This window comes from Lemur catta, chromosome 12, assembly GCF_020740605.2.
Source record: "Lemur catta isolate mLemCat1 chromosome 12, mLemCat1.pri, whole genome shotgun sequence".
Classification (NCBI taxonomy): domain Eukaryota; kingdom Metazoa; phylum Chordata; class Mammalia; order Primates; family Lemuridae; genus Lemur; species Lemur catta.
This window is the reverse complement of record NC_059139.1, coordinates 19,901,272-19,923,240: the sequence shown is the minus strand read 5'-3', so window position 1 is coordinate 19,923,240 and position 21,969 is coordinate 19,901,272. Positions and strand designations below refer to the sequence as shown.

The 21,969-nt window shown below is 37.7% G+C and overlaps 1 protein-coding gene across 5 annotated transcripts in view; it reads left to right on the top strand.

The window, feature by feature from the left end:
* DROSHA (drosha ribonuclease III) overlaps nucleotides 1-21,969 on the top strand; it is a 105,346-nt gene that overhangs the window by 71,021 nt on the left and 12,356 nt on the right. For all 5 annotated transcript variants that reach the window (XM_045566537.1, XM_045566540.1, XM_045566541.1 and 2 more), the window contains 7 exons: nucleotides 714-773; nucleotides 2,079-2,178; nucleotides 6,214-6,316; nucleotides 8,212-8,282; nucleotides 11,653-11,697; nucleotides 13,238-13,395; nucleotides 14,785-14,890. In XM_045566537.1, the coding sequence (XP_045422493.1) occupies nucleotides 714-773; nucleotides 2,079-2,178; nucleotides 6,214-6,316; nucleotides 8,212-8,282; nucleotides 11,653-11,697; nucleotides 13,238-13,395; nucleotides 14,785-14,890 (643 nt within the window). The remainder of the gene's footprint in view (nucleotides 1-713; nucleotides 774-2,078; nucleotides 2,179-6,213; nucleotides 6,317-8,211; nucleotides 8,283-11,652; nucleotides 11,698-13,237; nucleotides 13,396-14,784; nucleotides 14,891-21,969) is intronic.

The window sequence follows — 21,969 nt, the reverse complement described above, 5'->3', positions numbered from 1 at the left end:
GATATCAGGCAGGATTTCATAAAGAAGACACCCATTTTCACCCGGCCTTGAGGGATGGGTAGATTTTCGGTGTGGCTCAGTGCACAGGGGGGAGAGTGGAAAGCTCTAGGGTGGCAGAGAGCTTGGCCTGAACAGCAGCACCGAGTGGTTTGGGGGATTCCTCTTTGAGAGAGTGCTAGGCAGTTTTGGAGCAGGAGCCTGATGTATAAGTGGGAGAAGACAATAGTGGGTAATGAGGCTGAAGAGGTAGGTTAGGCCTATTTTGAACAACTTTAGATTCTGGGTTGGGTTTAGAGTTTGGGTGATGAGAAGCTATCTTTAGAAGATTGTGTCAAAACTGATTTTTCAGTGGTCAGTTATAACTTTTACTAGAATGCATTCTCCTTTCTGTTGTGTACCTGATAATGGAATGGAAGTATTCACAGTTATCACGAAGATATCACCTTGGCTTTCTGGGGCCTTTGAGTGTAGTTCCCAGGGGAAGGAAGCCCACTGGTAGAAAGCCTGTACCACATGGAATGAAGAAATGTCCCCCATCCTTTTCCATTAGGCAGGCCCCGGATACCTCTGGGCTAAGACAGTGGTTAGTACTCTTAATTAAGAGGAATAGGTAAGGTGTTTTGATTACTAAAGGAGCTAAACCTCATGTGTCTGTTTCTTAGTTGGGGGTATAAATATGCTATTTTAAGTAATCTTTTTAATTCTTACTCTAGGATTAACCACAATGAACGGCTGGAGTTCCTGGGTGATGCTGTTGTTGAATTTCTGACCAGGTAATTAGGCTTTTTTACAGTTCCTCAATAATTACATTTTATAGGTAACATACTTATTACATTACTTTCTTTGTAATTAGCCAAATAAGGCATCGAAACCCCATGTATTTTGTCTCTTTTGTGGAGCTTAAAAGCCACAGGGCTCTTGCCCTGACAGCTTACACTCACTGATGCTATAATGAGCGAGATTACAAGATGAAAGGCCGGTGTCTTTGTCCTGTCAAGTGTATGTTAAAGTTGCTTACAGCCACAAGAGATCAGCTTGTCTTGGTCTAGATGCTTCAGAGCTTATATTCAATTTGTAAAGAAAGGGATGATATTTTAAAATGTCATTTCATCTTCTAGGATTTGTCTTTGATCCCTTTCTTACTCTTTTCTGATCTCAAGGGAAGTAAAGCTTACAAGTAATTTTAATGACCAGATTTCCGTGTGTGTGTGTGTGTGTGTGTGTGTGTGTGTGTGTTTTCTCTCCCCAGAGGTATTTTATGATCCTTAATTTGGAGGTAGGGGTAGGAAAGTATGTTTTGTTTTTCCATATTCACATTATTTCCCTTTTAAAGGGAGATAACACATGCTTCTTTTGGAACTCTCTTGAGCTATTTTTATTCTCTTTAGATCATTTCTTTTCACAAGAGGGATATAACGAGGAGAGGCTATTCCCTAAGCCTCTGAGGCTAAATACGCTTAGGTGCCCTTACCAGCAGTAGATCTTACAAGATGGTGTGTGATGTGAGAGAGGTCAGCTGCTCTTGTGGTCCAGACTGGTTTTCCATGTGGTCTTCTGCCCAGTTCCCATGCATTTCTGATCAGCTCCTTTAGGCTTGTCCTTATGGCAGAGCCAGGCGTGAGTGCTGTTCTCAGTTCTGTTCCTGTCCCGTCTGTGCTTGTGAAGGATATGTTACCCCTGCATCCCTTTTCGGGGCTTCCCAGGGTTCTCTTCAGGAGCCACCCACAACTCAAGCCAAGGAAAAGTATTTGTTTCCAGCTCTACTCTCAGAGTATCAGATGGGCTTGCTCTTAGCAGTGTGTGACTGATTGTTCGGGCTTCTGTTGTCATCAGCTTTCAGAGAAATCTTTTAACAGAAATAAATGTGAAAACATGAATGAATAGTGCTTTTGGGGTTTTAGCACATTCAGATATATTGTACTTACTGTTTAATTTTCAAAGACTTTTAATCAAACCCTTTACTTCAATTCAGCTGATATCTATTTCACAGATATTGTGTACCAGCCCTATTTCTGTGACACAGAGTCACAACAGAATGTTGTGATGCATATTTATTTATGTGCTTCTTTTTTTTGTAGTGTCCATTTGTACTATTTGTTTCCCAGTCTGGAAGAAGGAGGATTAGCGACCTATCGAACTGCCATCGTTCAGAATCAGCACCTTGCCATGCTAGCAAAGGTACATAAAACATCTGATGCACTTGTAGTTACGTCTCACATTCTCTTCTTCAGTCCATGCATAATTTTGCATTTGAATAAGTAGCTCTTTAGGATATATTAAGGGTGTAACATTTTATAGACCAGGAAGTATTTCTTGTTTGGGTTTTAAGGATTCAGCCTTGTTAGTTCTGTTACCTTTGTGAGTTTCACCAGCAGCTAATGAACTCCACAGTGAGGTAACTTAAGAACAGATGAAGAAAAATTTGACAGATGTACATGAACAGAGTTAAACATTTGGGGAAAAGGAACATGGGAACAAAGCAAAAGAAATGAAATATTCTGTATTTTCCCTTTGTGTAATATTTCTGTAGTACATTTGTTTTTAATTTACATTAACAAGCACGATTATAGCTTTGAACAGAATATTCCAGACCATTTACAGGGGTACTTTATAGACCTTTGAGAATCCCCCAAATCACAAATCCCATTAATTAAGATTTAGGGTTTAGGCTGTCCACCTAGCCCTCATTGACTTAGCTGAGTGACTAACAGAATTTTTCTTGATTGAGATTCATGCTAGGCATTTTCCTTACGTGATCTGATTTGATGTTTCCATCTCTGTGCAACATTTTACTATTGCGATTCATAGCAGATAAGAACCTGGGCACTTCCACTGACTCAACAGTGTTCTGGTTCACACCCCTCCTCCTATAAGCAGGATGGACAAATTGGCACATTGTTCTCTTCTCCAAACCTCTGCTTTCTTATCTATAAAATGGCAGTGACATTAGCACCTGCCACACAGTCTGGTTGTGAGAAGTATAATCAATATTATGAGTTTTAATGATTCATTTTATAAATTGCTTGGCATAATACTTATTAATAGTAATCACACAAAGATGTGAATAATTTTGTGGGAGCTAATTATTTTTTTTGCTATTACCCTTGTTCTTGTGATAAATCCCTACATTTTTATAGACCTTTGGGTTTATTTAATAGTAGCTAGACCAGTGGCTCTTAAATTTCCAAATACTGAGGATTGACTGGAAGTTTTGGTGAGTTTTCCTTGAATTGTTTTTTTTTTTTGTTTTTTTTTTTTTTTGAGACAGAGTCTCACTCTGTTGCTCGGGCTAAAGTGCTGTGCTGTCAGCCTAGCTCACAGCAACCTCAGACTCTTGGGCTTAAGCAATCCTTTTGCCTCAGCCTCCTGAGTAGCTGGGACTACAGGCATGCGCCTGTCCAGCTAACTTTTTCTACATATTTTTAGTTGTCCAGCTAATTTCTTTCTATTTTTAGTAGAGATGGGAATCTCGCTCTTGCTCAGGCTGGTCTCGAACTCCTGAGCTCAAATGATCTTCCTGCCTTGGTCTCCCAGAGTGCTAGGATTACAGGTGTGAGCGACTGCACCTGGCCCAGTTTTCCTTGAATTTTGCCTTAAGTAATTTCTATTTTTTTCTTCATTTTGATATAAAAGTTGAAATTTGATAGAAAAGACTAGATAAAACCCATCCTAGTTTTATGACTGCTTTCTTAATTTGATCTTGCCAAGCCATTAATTATATTCAAAATGTTCTTAACTTTAGCCCATGCATTAGCAAGAATGCATTGTTTTATTTCATGTAATACAATCATTATCATAGTTCCAGTGGTAGGTTTGAACCAGCTTTTGTGGCATTTGAGAATGCAAATAATGATGCCTTAATGAAAAACTGTGGACAACAAGGTAAGCTAACTTGGTTTTATTAGCCTCACAATGAATGACATTTCACAACTCTGTGTATAACTGCTTTAATGTTTGGGTGATTTAATTGTCCGAATGCTTCCTGATAGTTCATATTAATGCCATTGGAGGTACATATCAATAAGTAGATTGTCATTCTTTTCTCCATTGTTTTCTTTTTAGTTTAAGATATAATGGAATTGTATAATTATTTTTCAGATACTAGTAAGGAAGATATTTAAAGTGTGGGAAATTGCCATAGCATGAAAACAGAAGCTGTTACATAACAGATTCAGTGCTGTGCAAAGCCATGAGTAATGACAGAGGTAGCTAGTTTCTCCCTTCAGGGATTTCTATGTGATGTTCCTCCACCAAGCCTAAGCCTTGCCATTCGCACAGTATTCAATGCCCATTCCACTCCAGCAGATGGCTGTGGGGGCCCTAACTTTCTTCTGTATAGATGAGTGGTCCTTAACACATTGACTGCCACACTAGAAAAAAAAAGTTTGTCATTGGGGCCGTGGTGTTTTATTACTTAAATACAATAAAAACTTCGAAAACAAAGCAGTCTTTTCTAATTTAATGAAAAGTTTGTTATTTTTTATTGTTTTCTGTGTATGAGTTATATGCAACTTGAAAAATAGTTCTCGTGGCTCCCAAGGTGAAGAGACATGTGAGTTACATATGCTTCATGAGGCCCTGGGCTCAAAACTAGTGTGAGTTAAATACAACTCACATGGCAGTTAATGTGTTAATCATGTGGAAGTGAGGGGAATTGATGGAGAATTGCTGACCCCCCCTTGAGAATTTAATGAAAGCTCTAGGTCAGCTCTCCAGACTAATGAGCATCCTGACACACACACAGTAGAATACTATCCTCTCCCTTTAAAAGTTCCTCTAATGCCTATATGGAAAAATAAGGATACACAGTAGAGACAAGGAGAAGTTGGAAAATTCACAGCACTCCATAATACAGTCGTTGTTTATAAGATAAAATATGGCTTGCAGTCTGCTCTCAAGCAGGGCTCTAGAGATAGCAAACAATTGGATTTTCCCAGTGAAGTTGTCAAACAGAGGAAATTTACATATTCTAGTATAAACTCTTGTACTTTGGGATCAATTTTTAAAAAGATGTTTTCTGCTGTTGCATTTGTGGTCGTCAAAACTCTCATTTGAGTATATTTTATACTCATGGATTCTTAACAATTACAAAGTACTATAGCATATATGTCTTGGTTTTGTTGCCTGTCTTTTCTCAATATAGATGAATATGAATATTTAACATACATACTGAGACACAAAATCTGAGTGTCTTTTATCTGAGGACTAATGAGACTCATATTGTCCTAGGTTATTCATTGACTTGTGTCTTGTTCCATATTATGTGGCATGTTATTGCTTAGTAAGTATTTATTGAATTGAATTACATGATAATAGAAACAAATTTGTTGCATATTTATGCAATGTTTACATCTTTCTCCTTTTATGGAAAGAATTATGATTTCCATTTATTCAATCTCAGGAGTTTTATAAAAAATATTCATTTATATTGTGTCTAGTTCTGAAAGGAGTAGAATTGATTTGTTTGTTATAATACCATAGGATAAGAAATAAACAGCTACAGAAATCAAAGTAAAGGGAAAATATGGGGTAAGACAGTAAACTGAAGCCAGCGGTAAAGTTAGTCTATACTGATATATTCATAAGTCCTATACCTAGAACTGAGCCACAAATTTGGCTGTAAACTTTCCTGAGGCCAAATCAAAAAGAAAGTGCAATTCACTACAAACAATATTCCCAGAGCCCTTCAGATCAATCCCATTCATTGCTCAGCAGATGGCACTTAGCTTGCACAGAGAGGAGTGTGGAAACCTCATAAAGGCGACACAAGTCAAAAGATATAGGGCCCCTACAATCCTCACCAGAAAAAAAAAAAATTTAGAGATATAAGGCATTTGGAAGTCTTCTAAGCTGACTTTCAGAACTTTGGGTTAGGTTTGTGTCTCAGGGGTCCATGCTCGTATAGCATAGTCTTATTCCAGCTCAAGCTAGTGTTTAGTCTGAACTTAGAATTAAAAAGCTCAGATCTGATCAATTCTCACCTCCACTTGAACTATGGGAGTTTGTAGAAGCCTGTTTGGGAAAGAGTCGAGTTAGTCAGACTGAACCATAAGTACAGGACTCCTAATGAATGATAGAGTAAACTCTCTTAATATACTAACATGAGGCCAGTGGATTTGTAAGCATCACTCTTCCTCTCCCAGGAGATGCTGAATTATTATAGTTAAGATTTTGGTCAACTCTTTCTTACTTTTATCATTTTGAATTTTGTAGAAACTTGAACTGGATCGATTTATGCTGTATGCTCATGGGCCTGACCTTTGTAGAGAATCAGACCTTCGGCATGCAATGGCCAATTGTTTTGAAGCATTAATAGGTAATTGCTCTTTTCATATTCTGCTTTCTTGCATGTCCAAACAGTCTGGAGTGTACATAAAATTCAATGTGGGAACTTGGGACAGAATTACCTGTTGCCAAAGCACAAGAGATTCCTGGTACAATACCCACTACATTGTATTATGGTTATTATAGTTCCTCCAGATGCTGATCATGCTATGCTCTCTGGTTTTTACATTCTTGGTGCTTGAATTGGTATATGATATCATGCAGATGCTTAGTAAGTACTGAATGAATTGAAATGAAGTGAATTAATATGGGGATGGATTACTTTCCAGATTTGATTCAGAATCAAATAAACATAAATAAACAGAAACTAGGTCATTGTAAAGGCTCAGGTTGTTTTTGACTAAATTTTAAACTATTTGCATGCGGTATTTTCTGATTTAAACATCTTGAAAAACAATACATTTCTAAAATCCAGGCTTGAGTCTACATAACTATTATTTATTCGCTTGAAGCAAGACTGATGTAGACACTTCACTCCTCACCCAGGTGGTTTACTTCCTCAGCTTCTTTTTGACTATAACCAGAATACAATCAGCTGTTGGTACAGGAAAGTTATGAAGAGTTAATTAGCTGGTGATTGCAAGTATACTTTACAATGAAATGTTACAGTAGATTGACAGTTTGATTTTTTTAGGTAAGTGATCAAGTACATTTTATTTTTCAAAGGCCTTTGTACTTATCATTTTTGCCCTCTTCCTTTGAAAATGAGTATAAAAGCTTCCCATTGTAGTTTCATGCTGATGATAGTAGCAAGAGAGTGTTTAATAATTATTCACAGCCTTTTCACAGCTATGTCTATTTTTCACAAATATGTCTATTTTCAGGGAGTTTGACGCGTGGAATTACTATGCTCTGTACACATAGTATTTTTGACAGTTGGTGTTACCATTGGCTCCAGAGCTAGGCAGGTGATTCAGTTTCCTGTTCTATCATTTATCAGACCTGTGTCTTTGTCAAATTATCTAATCTGTTTGATCCTCAGTTTCCCCATCTGTGAGACGGAGATAGGATCATTTACCTCACAGAGTTGGTGTAAGGATCTTAATATCTAATTTTGGCAGTATCCAATCCAGAACAAAGTTTCACTTCCTTAAGTCCTCCTTCAAATCAACCTAATATGAGCCTAAGTCTTTTCTAATACCCTCCTACCAAGGTGCCCTGTGATGATGAAAATGAGAATGTGGAAATGTTTTGTATGGTGCCCAGGGCATAAGTAGCCCCCAAACCACAACAGCTACTACCATTTCTACTGTCACTATCATTATTATTACTACAACTGTCAATAAATAATAAATGTATTTAGTTGTCAAAAGTCCTGGTACCTAAGTATCTTAACATATTACATGGAAAAGTAAACTTTTCTGAAGACAAGTGTAAAAATTTGATTTCAAGAAAATATGACTATCCTATGTTTCAAATTAAAGGTAAGAAGCCTTCATTGATCTAGACTCAGGTTTTGTCTATCAGGACTTTTTTTCTTACATGGCTGTATGTATAAATATTTGGTCTGAAACATAAACTATAAATACAGAAAATAAAATGTAACATTTTCCTGAGTGAAGTCAAGTATTTGTACATTGTTCCCTTAGTAAGGTTTATACCATTACCCTTCATGATAGTTCATATTTGGCGTCTTTTACTTACAATATTAGAGTTTTTAATAAATTGAATTTTGCATTTGAGTCTAATTTATAATACAAAGCATAGCTAAAAGAGGGAAATGTTACCTTTAAAGCAATTTCTTCTGAACTTGATTTTTTTTCTATGAGTGGTTTTTGGCTTGCCTTTTTGCTTTTTATAGAGACATGTAATTTTCTTTGAATATTAATGCAGACTTCCTTTTGGCATTTTCTTCCTTTTATCTAGGAGCTGTTTACTTGGAGGGAAGTCTGGAGGAAGCCAAACAGTTATTTGGACGCTTACTCTTTAATGATCCGGTATTTATCTTGAATCATTTGATTTTTCTCAATTATATATCATTATGGAAGATTTTATTTCAGTTGGTCTTTGTATCTTAAAGAGTCTGTAGGAGAAACAAAATGCCCAAATTTACCTACCACAGATGGTCCAATTCCAGGACACCAAAAATGGCTTATTCAGCTCTTGCAGATGGGAAAGTTCCATGGGCATTTACATTAGGAGTTTTTCTTTCACCTTAATGCTATCTTTCCTTGTGGTCACTTGTAAATTAAATATGAATACAAATGTAATAAGACTTAGCTTCATTTTGAAGTATCTTGAAGTTAATTATGATGTTATGTTTTATAATCATTGGGTACCTACCCCATGCAGGCTTAGTTGAAGTGATAGCCTTTTGGCTTTTCTGTTTATAATTTATTTGTACATAAATTATGTAGACTAGATAAATGTATATTTATTTTAGAAAGTCAGTTCATAGGGAGTTTCTGATAGGGCTATGAATAAAGAGTATGGAAGCACTTTTATTTTTTTTGAAGGAAATTATAGTTTAAGAAAAAATGATAGATTCTAAAATAGTTTCTGTTGTTACTAAAGTATTAAGCTATTAATATTGCCAGAGATACCTTTTAATCCTGCATGTAATAGAGCATACTGGGTGCTTTTTGTACCAAAACAAGTCAATTTAACATTTCAAGGGAGAGGCAACTCTGTATTCCAAATTGAAATGTCATTATAATTGAATGAAATAGCCCTCATGGAGCAATAAAGATCACAGGAAGCCAGTGTTTTAAGCTTCTCTGAAACCTTCAGCTTAAGTGGCTGTCAGATGTTATTATTGTATTACTTTGGGTAGTTTAAAAAAAAAAGAATCAATAATTTTGAAAAATGCACTGGACAATGTCCATTTCTGAGAATTTGATTTTTTATTTGTTTTTCTAGAGATGTGTGATGATTTTTGTATGTGTGAATTTTGTCCTGAGGGGAAAATTCAGGTGTTCCATGTCCCCATTTTGTCCTACACGTGTAAACAAATGTGCATCTTAATTTGTATCTGTAGCAGATAGTGTTTATTTTAAGACTTTTTCTCAAATTATCTTTGTTCTGGCCTTTATCTTTATTTGGCTATTTCAGCAACTTCTTTTTCTGTTTCCTCCCTCCTGTCTTGCCTCTATGCTCCCCCTGCCCTATCAGCTTGTTCCCCCACCCCCACCTTTTCCTTGTCCCCTTCTTCCATTTTACCTTCCATTTTATCTGGGGGATGTTTCCCCCATCCACTCTGTGTTCCTGTTTTCCTGAATTACAGGCAGTTTTGCACCTTGTGTTTTTAATTGCATCAGTTTGTGTTTAGATTCTTTTCTTTCTTTAAACTGCTTCTCTCCTGGTTGTCTACTTAGCGAGCTTACCTTTTATGTTCAGTACCTAGTGCAATGCTGACATATGCAACATTTAATAAATATTTGTTAAAAGAGTGAAATGAAGAAATGACTAAATGAAAAAGTGAAGTCTGAACATTATCTTACAAATGGGACGGTTGAGATTCAGAATTTGTTTTACTGTGTTCTTTATAAAACTGAACAAGGCGTAGTAATGTATAGGCTTTCCACTTCAGCATTTTCAAGTAAACAAACTTGGACATTCTAACTCATTTGACATCTCCATCCATTAGTTTTATGTGAGAGATGTTAGTGAACTGTTGTACTTCCTTTTGAGTAATGGTATCATGGAAGCCTAATCAGTCAAAGACAACCAGGGACAAACCTGTAGGCGACAAAGTCAGATTGACTGACTGCATTTGGTAAGGCAGGGCCGAGGGAGGCAGCTTTGTGAGGCCTGGGCTGGTGCTGAATGATTGTGCGGGTTCTTGGTTGTTTACCTTGTCTGAGGCCAGATTAGAGAAACAAGGGATTAATTTGGGATCAGATACTGTCACAAGGCAAGGACAATTTAGTGATTGGGTGTCCTATAATTATCTTTGTCTTGTGCTTGAGGAAATGGAGGCTTAGGGAAGTTGAGTGAATTGCCAACATGGAAATTAGGATTAGACCTAGGCAGTCTTCCCCAACTGCAGACTCCATAGTTTAAGGGGAAAGGTGAAAAGTTACCATTTGTTTATGTTGTGTAAAAGGTCACAGATGCCTGTAAAGCATTTAGTGTTACAGACCCCAGTCCACAGGGCCCATAGATTAGATGAGAGGTCAGTGCTGCAGTGGAAATGAACGAGTAGTCCAAACTGCGCTAGTGGTTAAAGCAAGGAGAATGGTGTTCTCCAGAGGAGATGGTAATGAATAGGTCGGGCAAGGGGCTGAAGTTTGGTAAATGTCCACTTAGGGTGGTGGAGGAGAGAAATAAAAGCATTGAGAGAACACGAGAAAGTTGTAAGACGGCAGTAACATTCAGTGTAATTCACACTACAGAGATTTCAAGGGAAAGGTTTCTGAATTGGTTAAGAGAAGTCCTTTAAAATGCCTTTAAAGAACAGTTTGATCTAAGTGCTTTTTAAAAATACTGTAAAAATTTTTAAGTATATTTTATTAAGGTGCAAGTTGTAAAAAAAAAAATCAAGTATTTTATTTCACTTTATCTCTGTGTGTCACAGGTTATACTTAATTTTCCTATACTTCTTATCCCCCCAAAAAACTTAAGAAAAATATTTTTCCGTCTTTTCAAAAAAAATTTTGTTGTTTATTTCAGAAACCTAACATCAAGGCCAGAAAGTAGATTCAGTCAGAGGCTCTCTAGCATCTGAAACTGAAGGAAAAACACTTTAATTCTGAGAAAGTTCTAATTATAACTGCCTCTCGGTTTAACTCAGTGGATAAAATAATGTACTAGGGTTTTCCATAAAATTCATTCATTCTAATAGTTCAAGTCAACAATTGTACTGACCAGCAGTAAAAGCGTGGTCTCATACATGTAGGAGCTTATGAATAAGATATGGGCTGTTTTCCACTCCGTCTTAAAACAGCTAAGATGATAATGAATTAGTGCCTAAAATAAAGGACATTTGAAATGAGTTTTAATTACAAAAGGCACAGCTGGTGCATATTTCTGGGGAATGGTAAGCAAAAAAATATGATTAAAGAGCAGCTTAATCCAGTGTATTAGGTTAAGCAAATGTGTAACTTAGTTTTAAAAGGTGTCTTTGACTTCTGGGGCTAGGGGTGGCTCTTTTCCACCCCAGCTTAATAGGCTAATTAGCGTCACTACAAGCAGTTTCAATGGTGAATACACTTTTTAGAAAATTAGTTTGCTAGCACTATTGAATTTGCAATAAGTGGAGTCAGCATCTGAAATAGTTCAGTATTTCAAATAATGACATTTTATTTAGTACTCTAGAGTATGTTAAATGGCTCTCTTGCGCATTAAAGGCATCACTCCATTTTCCAGGACCTGCGCGAAGTCTGGCTCAATTATCCTCTCCACCCACTCCAAGTGAGTATGACCTTCCTGTCTGCAGTGAGCTTTATAACTCCAGCTATTCATGTTACTTTTGTTTGCCTTTTTTTCGCTTCCCGCTTTTATCCTTTGATTCCCTTCGGTGGCATTACACCTTTAAGCTGGAATGTCAGAGCTGGAAAACTTTGGAACAAATAATAAAATGAACCCATTTATGTGGTCTGGGATGAGGTAGGGGGAACATTGGAAGTTGTCTTTCCTCAACAAGTCAGGAAGAGCTACTGTGTAGTTATGTGTGCCTCTCCCCATTAAAAGGTGATAGTCAAAGCATATGTTGGCTCCAGAATATCTATACACCTGCTGTTGTAGAGAAAATAATATGGAAGTGAATCTGAGCATATTAAAAAAGTAGAACAAATGCTAAATTAACATTGCTAAATTGTAACCTAATTTGGATCTTAGGAATTGAGAGCTCTTCCAGATTGCATTGAGAGTTAAACTCAGATTGCATAAAATTTATTGTCAATTAAAAATTTAGTATAGCATGATGGCTTTTTACTCAAGATTTTGGAATTTAAAAGCTATAAGTGTGGTGGCACTCTTTTCCCAGTTGGTTTAAAATTCTTACTGTTCTTTGATTTTATTTTTATTTTACTTTGGGATATATGCATATTTGTCAATATGCATGCATATATGTCAATATGCATGCATTTACTTATATATGCATATTTTGATACATGTGTATATGTATAAATAAATACGAGAGTAATCACTAATGGTTGAATTCTCATGAGAAGCTTTACAGTAATAAATGACATTAATTCAGAGTACTTTAAAAATATCTTATTAATACAAGAGTATCCAAACTTGTTTTAAATGTTCATTTTAATTACACTTTTCATATTTTCTCTCTGCCGGTTGTTAAAGGCTCATTGTTTCATGGAGCACCACCTGTCCTGTGGTATAATAATCTTTAGCTGAGCTGAAATCAGTTTTAATGGTGCTCATTGCCAAAATACCTTGGTCCCTAGAAGACACAGTAGTCAAATTACTTTAATACAGTGGTACTCAAAGGACAGTCCCAGACCAGCAGCATCTACATCACCTGGGAACTTTTTAGGACGGTAAAACTCTTAGTCCTCACTTTAGACAGATGAAATCAGTAACCTTGGGGATAGGGCTCAGCCATCTGCATCTAACAAGCCCAGCAAGTGTTCTCATGAATGCTTAAGTTTGAGAACCACCGCTTTACTAGATATATATATTCTCTACCAGCTGTTCTTCAGCTTGCATCTTCCTTGGAGAGTTAGTATAATACTCGGGATTTTGAACTATCTGTGTACAGTACTTGGCCTTGAAATTTGATAGAAGATTGGAAAATATTATTTGAGCCTTCTTTAAATATTAGGTTTGTTTACCATTCTAAGAGATGAAAAAGAAGCTTCCATGTTTTACTGGCATTTCAGAATTTCTGCCCATGGGAGAAGGAATTTTACAAAACACTGTCCTAGAATTGATCATTACTCTTGTAACCAAAAACTACACGTGATTTTTATTTATTTCTGATTTCCTTTAGCTACAAGAGCCAAATACTGATCGACAACTTATTGAAACTTCTCCAGTTCTACAGAAACTTACTGAATTTGAAGAAGCAATTGGAGTAATTTTTACTCACGTTCGACTTCTAGCAAGGGCATTCACATTGAGAACTGTGGGATTTAACCATCTGACCCTGTGAGTTAGAGACTACTCATGTAGTCTCAACATGACCGTTTAGACGAGGCAATCTCAAACCTTTGGTGTCTGTCCTTCAAAGGAAGTGGGATTTCAAACATATTTCTGGGAAAGTCACATTGTGATATGGACAAGCGGCCAGATGCCGGTGTGGACCAGGGGCTATGCTCCGATTCAGTATTTTTGGTCCCATTGTCATGTGCCTTGTTTCTCTGTGAAGTTTAAGTGTGAAGTTAGTAAAAACTTTTTCTGTGTAGGAACATCTATTACGTACTTTAGACTCTGTAGGCCATGTGGGGTGTGTGCAGTGATTCAACTCTGCCGTAGTAACATAAAAGCAGCCATAGGAAACGTTTGAGCATGGCTGTGTTCCAGTAAAACTTCATTCTTAGATGCAGGCGGTGAGCTGGATTTAGCTCTCTGACCCCTGCTCTAGGTGAATGATTTGAGGATAAGCTAGTGAAATAATTAAGAAAATAAGTAGAATTTTATTTCTTTGGGGTTGTTTTTTGTTCTGTTTTTTTGCTTCCCTCTTCCATATCAAATACTCCCAACTGTTTTTAAACTATAAAGATTAAAGATTCTTATCATAAATTTAAAAAAATCTGGATTCCAGATTTGAATAATGGAGTATATATTTCAACAGATTTAGCAAAGAAAATTCTTGGCCCTTGTGCTTTGTTTTGTTATAAGATTGTTGTCTATATTTTATATATATATATATTTATTTATATATATATATATATTTTTTTTTTTTGCGACAGAGTTTCGCTTTATTGCCCAGGCTAGAGTGCTGTGGCGTCAGCCTAGCTCACAGCAACCTCAAACTCCTGGGCTCGAGCAATCCTTCTGCCTCAGCCTCCCGAGTAGCTGGGACTACAGGCATGCACCACCATGCCCTGCTAGTTTTCTCTATATAGATTTTTAGTTGTCCAGCTACTTTCTTTCTGTTTTTAGTAGAGACGGGGTCTCACTCTTGCTCAGGCTGATCTCAAACTCCTAACTTCGAGTGATCCTCCCACCTCAGCCTCCCAGAGTGCTAGGATTACAGGCGTGAGCCACTGCACCAGGCCTATATTATACTTTATTTTTCAACTGATACTCCTTAGCTTCTGGCCAGGCAATGTTTAGCAGTCTTTATTTTAGCAATTGTTTAATCCTTAGATAGTATTCACTGTACTCTTCTTTGAAACCCAACTAATATTAACTCAGATCTTTTCTCAATTGAGGAACCATAGGGAATTGTATTTATTTTGTACTTTAAAACAAGATGAACACATTACCTTTTTAAATCATGTCTTTTAAAAAATTCTGGGCTTTTTTCTTTTTCTTTTTTTTTAAATCCACAAATGCTTATTGATCTCTTTACATTGATGTTTCTTTTTTCAGAGGCCACAATCAGAGGATGGAATTCTTGGGTGACTCCATAATGCAACTGGTAGCCACAGAGTACTTATTCATTCATTTCCCAGACCACCATGAAGGACACTTAACTGTGAGTTTATGTTAAATCACTCCCTCCGATAAGATTCCTGTACAGCAGGGAGTGAAGATTAGAGGGGTCAAATATATGTTTCTATAACTGATGACTTAATTTTTGGTGGTGTTAGCATATCGTATGGCTTTGTTTATTTCATTGTGCAAATTATTTACAAAGCAAATGTGTGAAGAGAACTCATTTATCCTCCTTCATTTACTAATCACCTGCTCTGTGCAAGACATTGGGCTAGGCCTCATGGAGGCCAAAGATGTTTTGACACCAATTCTATCCTATATAAGGAGTTTAAAAGCTTAGAAGAGATGAAAGTATAAATAAATAACTAAATACTGTACTGTATATATAGTGTATATATGTACATAAATGCACACTATAAAAAGTAGAAGTAAGTAACTGCAACTGAATGTAAGGTAGAACATGTTAAATCTTATAAAGAACCTAGGTAAATTGCTGCATTTGTGCAGTTTAGGAAAAGAAGGTTTTTTCTAGCTCTGGAGTTCAAAGAAGACTTCATGGATATATGATGATGTTTGAGCCTTTGAAGATGGTTAGGATTTGGCCACTGGGAGTTAGTGGAGGGAAATTCCTATGCAAGGGCATTCCACACACTGGGACTGCAGACACAAGGGCATGGCATGAAAACTCAGAAGATTGAGAGGCTGTAGGGAATTAGTTTGGTAGACCCTGGTAGAGTTGAAAGGGAGTTACAGAGACAGGTTTGATTTATAAACAAAGTGAAATGGTCCCATTTCTCTCACTTTTGTTTCATTTTATGAAACTTTCTTGAGCTTTTTTATTTGCTGTGTATTGTTTTTACTCTGAAACCAATCAATAATATGCCTGGAATGGTGAACAAAACATGTCTAGAAACCAGTTGTGATGATCTCTCAAGGCACAGGAAGTAACCTTTGAAAAGTCCCTTTAGGATTAGGCATTGAGAAAGCAAATACTTTATTGGGCAAAGAAAAATAGTGATACACTATAAGATAGTTTGTTAGTGCAGACTTTATTATGTTGAAGAAAATAACAAGACTTCCATACTTTGCATCTCTATAATTTTTATGCATATTTTGCTTTGAATAGAATTGGATTTTATCTTTGTAGCTGTGCACCCTGGAAATAGTTTATGTGAGACATAAATATTGGAGCTAGGGAAACTATGGTGATATGGCTATGTCTAAATGTAAGTTTCCAGTGGAATTTCTAAGCCTAGCGTTCATTGAATCAGTGAATATTTATTGAGCTCCTACTGTATACCATGTACCATTATAAGTGTTGAGGAATCAGAACTATTTTTATTTTAAATTAATAGTTTGATTACCATTTAAAGTTGATTGCTTTTAAATGGACAAGAAAGTGTTTCCTTCTTGAGTTAATATTAAATGTTTAAGAAAATATGAACATTTATGAGAAATGGACTGGTGTATAATGTGTCTTACTCTAAATTAGGAAAACAATAAATTGCATGTTCAGTATCCTCCGTGAGGGAATAGACTTCATGAGTGTCAGAATATCTGGCTGGTCTGAGAAATGGCTGAACTAAACCAAATAGCTTGAATTACAATTCATTTTATGGCCCTATAAGAGGCCACTGTTGAAAATGTGTGGTTTAAATATACACATTTCCCCTGGTATTCCTGCAGAATTAATTGTGAACTTTAGGATCTTATGGAAATGGGATGTTATTGATCAACAGGTTTACTGTTTCCCATCTGCTCACTGCATACACTACCCCCTACTACCCACCAGCACCGAAAAGATAATGCAACCAAAACTCAGAAAGACATGAGTCCTGCCCATGGTCTAGATAAAGGTAAAACTAGGACTATGCAAGATATTCTGGCTTTGGGTTCTTTCCAAAATCACTTCAATGCTAGAAATATACTTTTATCCAAAATGTTAATTAGCCTTGCAATCTTAAAATTAGTTTTCTACTAGTTTATTAGAATAGTGTTAACAAATGAAAAATATGATATTAATATGATGGTTTTAAGAACTACATTCACAGAAAGCTTTAGTGGAAATCAACAGGACCAGCAAATCTGCTGTCGTGACCAAGATGATCTGTCATAAGTTAAAGACATTATTTTAAAAGATATCGGCTCTCATCAACATTGACATGGTCACTCCTTCCCTCCTTGAAACATCATTGACTTTTATCATGTACCTTCCTGGGTTTCTTCCTACCTCTTTAGCTACTCTTTTTAAGCTGGCTTTGTAGGCCCATCTTACTCTCTACAGCTAATAAATATTCCATTATCTAAAAGGTTCACTCCTAGGCTGTGTTCTTTTCTTATTAGAATTTCTCTTAGGCCGTCTTTTCTGTGTATATCATCAGTTTCACCCTACTGGCAGATGACTTCCAAACTGGTCTCTTCAGTCCCATCTCTTTTCTGAGCTCCTGGCTCAGCTGCTTTCTCAGCATCTCAACATATCCAAGACCAAGTTTATAATCTTCTTCTACCTGGGTCCTCATTCAGTGTTCCCTGAGTAATCGAATGGTAGCATCACCCATCCAGTGTTGCAGGTCAGAAACCTGGGAGGCATCCTTGATTCCTCCCTCTATCTCCCTTTTCAATATTTCAGTTTATTCACAAGTCCTGACAGTGTTACTCCTTGAGTATCTTGAATTTATCCTATTCTTCCCAGCTTGTCTCCATCATCCACGTCCTCTCCACCAGCCTCACTCACCTGGATCACTGCAGTGATTTCTACATAGCTATCAAGACATTACAAGAAGATGATTAACAAAGAGACCCAGTTGGAAAGAATGACGTTTGTTGAATTGCAAAGGATAGGAATCTTAAGGTTGTGTTCATACAAAGCACGAGGCAATGTGGCATCCTCCCATGAGAGGAATGGGGTCCCCGGGTCCCCAGATTTCCCCTGGGATGTATGCTACTATTTGAAAAACTTGCCTTTGCTGTTCTTGTGGGTATTTTTGTATTCTGAGAGATGGACAGTCTTGCAGGCAGAAATCCTTCAACAGGCCCAGGTCTCAGGCCTGTGTAAAGTCATTTTTGGAATTTCCTACACTGATCTTCCTATATCACCTTGTGGCCCCATCTAATCCATTTTACATGCTGCAGTCAGAGTAGCCTTTCACAGCCAGTCTCCCATGACTACACTAGCCATTCATCTTCAGTCCACTTTGGCTGTTTTTCTTCATCTCCCCAACCTCTTACCATTGGAGTGCCCCAGGTCTCAGTTGTCAGACCTCTTTTCTTCTCTATCAACCTCCGCTCCGTAAGTGATCTCATTCCATCTGTCTCATGGCTTTGAATACATCTGTACACTACTTCCTAATTTATGTCTTCAGCCTTTACTTCTCCCTTGAACTCCAGACTCAAGTTTATTGAATCCTCAAATATCTAGGTATATAGATACACTTAAATCCCTAGTTGGATTTCTTTGTTTGTTTTTTTTTTTTAAGACAAGGTCTCACTCTGTTGCACAGGCTAGAGTGCCAGGGCATCAGCCTAGCTCACAGCAACCTCAAACTCCTGAACTCAAGCAATCCTTCTGCCTCAGCCTCCCGAGTAGCTGGGACTATAGGCATGCGCCACCATACCTGGCTCATTTTTTCTATATATATTTTTAGTTGTCCAGCTAATTTCGTAGAGACGGGGGTCTCGCTCTTGCTCAGGCTGGTCTCAAACTCCTGAGCTCAAACGATCCGCCCGCTTCGGCCTCCCAGAGTGCTAGGATTACAGATGTGAGCCACCAAGCCCAGCCCCTAGTTGGATTTCTAATAGACGTCTCAAACCCAATGTGTCCAAAACAAAACTGATTTTCACCCTGAAACCTGCTTCTCTGTCAGTGTTCTCCATATCAGTATGGTTCATTCCATTTTACCAGTTGTTAAGGTTAAAAATCTTGGAGTCTTCCTTCATTAACTCTTATCTTTCTCTCATATCATACCTCCCAGCCATTAGCATATCCCATTGATTTTACACTATGTTTGTTCTGAATCTGACCACTTCTCATAGCTCCACTGTTATCACCCTGGTCTGAGCCACTGTTGTCTGAATTATAGCCATACCCTCCCAACTGGTTCATCCTCCAACCCCAGTCTATTTTCAGCGCAGCGTCTAGAGGGATCATTTTTAAAGGAAGCCGGATTACAATCTCTCTCTACAAAATCTCCCAAACCTTCTCATCTCAAGGGTAAAAGACAGGGTCGTGGTAGCCACCTGGTGTGACCTGGCTCCCTCCTGCTGTCTGTGACTTTGTCTACTAGATTCTTAACATTGTCCTTCATTCTGTTCCTACAGGACACTAAGCAAGCCCTTGTTTCAGGGCCTTTGCAAAGACTATTTCAGCTGGCTGCAATATTCTTCTCCTGGTAATCTATATGGCTAAATCCCTCACCTCCTTTAGGTCTCTGTTCAAATATCATCTTCAAGGAGGCTTTCTTTAGCCCACCCTGCTTAAATAGCCCACCCTTCCCCTTGTCCCTAGCACCCCTCCCTCAGCCTGCAACCTCATCTCCATTTTCTCCTTAGCATGTGTATATTTTACTTGTTTACTATCTGTCTTCTCCCATCAGAGCGTAAACTCCATGAAAGCAAGGGTTTTTGTCTGTTTTCTTCATTCTTGATTCCCTGAGTCTTTGGGGAGTTCCTGGGGTGTTGGCATTCAGCAAGTGTGCTTTGGATGAATGATCATCGTATCCCAGCTTAACACTCCTCAGTTGTTCTTCGGATAGTGACTAAAGAACAGGCAAGGCCCTGGGTGGCCTGGCCTTGCCTTCCTGCCCAGCCTCAAGCCACAAGTTCTTCTCACTCTGCACCATCCTGCTTTGTGTTTCTCCATATGCCCTCCTGCCAACAGGCCTTTCCATATGTTGTTCTTCCAACTGGAAACCATTCTGCTTCTATCCCTTACTGTCATCTGCCTGGTGTGTCCTGTTCTTCTGTTAGATGTTAATTCTAGCATGACTCTGGATGCAGGGGAACTTCCTGACCCCCACCCCCATCAAAATTCTGTGTTCTTTTCCTTCATGCCACTTATGTCAGTTTGCCTGCCCCACTACACTAGGAGTTCTAGGAGAGCATGCTTTTGTTCATCACTGTGTGCCCAGCAGTGCCTGGCATATGGCAGGCTCTTAATACATATTTGGTAAATAAATAAGAGTGCCAGTTTTGCAGGCAGCTAAGTCATATTCAGAGGGAAGAGGAAGTGGCACTGGAAAGAAGTGGCATGGTGTTATTTGTATAAGGGAAGAAGCTGAAAACTTATAAATGTCTCAGGATTAAAATTTATTTAAAATTTTTAGAGAATACTTATTGCAGTTGCATTGGGGAGGGGATGGCAAATGATTCATTATTGTGATTAAGGCACACACAGCTACAGTAGTTCACATTGGGAGGCATTAGTTAGCTTTGAGTCATTCCCTTGCATAGTCGTTTTACAGGGAATAAGGACAATTGAGCAAATGTAACCATGGTTTTCAAGTTTTGAATGCTGGTGGTGAAAAACATTCTGTTCTGTAAATTGTATATTCAAAAAGACCTACTTGGGAAGGAATGTTAGGCTTATAGAATTGTTCTAAGATAAAACAAACAAAAAAACACCATCACATAGAGGATGAGGGTTAAAAAAAAAAGAATTGTTCTAGGATAGCTGAGTTTGAATTGGGATATAGAAGGAGCAGATTCTATTTGATACACTGAAGGTTTTGCTTTTTAGAATGAGCCTATACAGTAGGGTCAGGGTAAGTAGTGAGAACACCCCAAAGAAAGCATTTACTCAGGTCAGAATGCCTGTCTCGTGACACCTGCAAATTTTAAGCCACCGGAGTTTTTCCACTGTGTAGTGCTTCTCTCTTAGCCTTTACAGTATGCTAAAAGTGGTTGCTAATCCCCGTGCCTACTGTGTGCAAGGCACTGTAGCCAACGGTGCCACACACTGGCCAGTAGAAGTTTGTTTTTAGAGGCGTGATTTGGGATAAAGAGAAAGAGAGCAAGGATTACCAATAAAAAGCTCGAGAACAGTGATCTAATCCTGCCCTGCTGCCTTCAGACAGCACTGAGCATAAATCATTCAGACAAACTGGTATTTTATCTAAAAGATCTTTTTGAGAAGATAGGTTTCCAAAGCCTCCTGTTTGAGGATTTCTCTGTCACTGACATAATTTGGCTCTTTGTATCTGACCTGTATTCTGCCTGCTAGCATTTGTGTACCTTTTCTTTAGTTACCACGGGAAATAGGGACCATCTGGCTGCCACTTTTGGTATAATAGACCTGTGTGGCACATCACTGTCATTTTTAATAGTATCTTCTGCTTTCACCCCATGTTCTTATATTAAAGCCCTCAAAATAATAAATCACAGTCTACTTATTTTACACTAGGTGGCCCTCTTTGGTAGCTTGTTCCCACAACTGTGGTTTTTTTCTCTTTAAAATCAAGAGTGAACAGGGAAGTGAAAAGGAAGAATGCCGATGAGTATGTTTGATTTAAACCAATAAACCTTTTTCTTATGAAGATTTAAGTTTAAAGTGATTGTGAAAGACTGCTATGCTGAGACAATAGAAAACATCCTGGATTCTTAAAACCAGAATTTGAGATTTGGGATATTTCTGCTGGTCCCTGACATTGCACCAGCGGCTCAGTAATCCTTTTCTCAGGTTTACAGAGAGCCCTAATTATAGCTTTTTTCATCATTTCTGATGATTTCAAATTAAACTTTGCTTTTTGGGGGGAGATTAAAAAAATTGTTAAGGACAGGTTAGCACCTTATAAAACGGAGAGCTTTGAAGACAGTGAGTAGATAGGTATCCAGAACATTTTGCATTGAATACAAATCCACAGGAATTCCTAGAATTTTCTTGAGCCCTTTCCCTGTAACTGAAGAGCAAACTTATCTTACCTTATAATGATGTTCCTATTGTGGATAACAACAGCAGCTAACATTTCTGGTGTCTTTATTATGTACCAGTCACTGTAATTAGATTATATATTGTTCATTCTAGTTCTCCTAACAACCCTGTAAGGGAAGTACTACTCTATCCATTTTATGGATGAGGAAACTGAGGATCAAGAGATTTAATAACTTCTGCAAGGTCACTTAGCT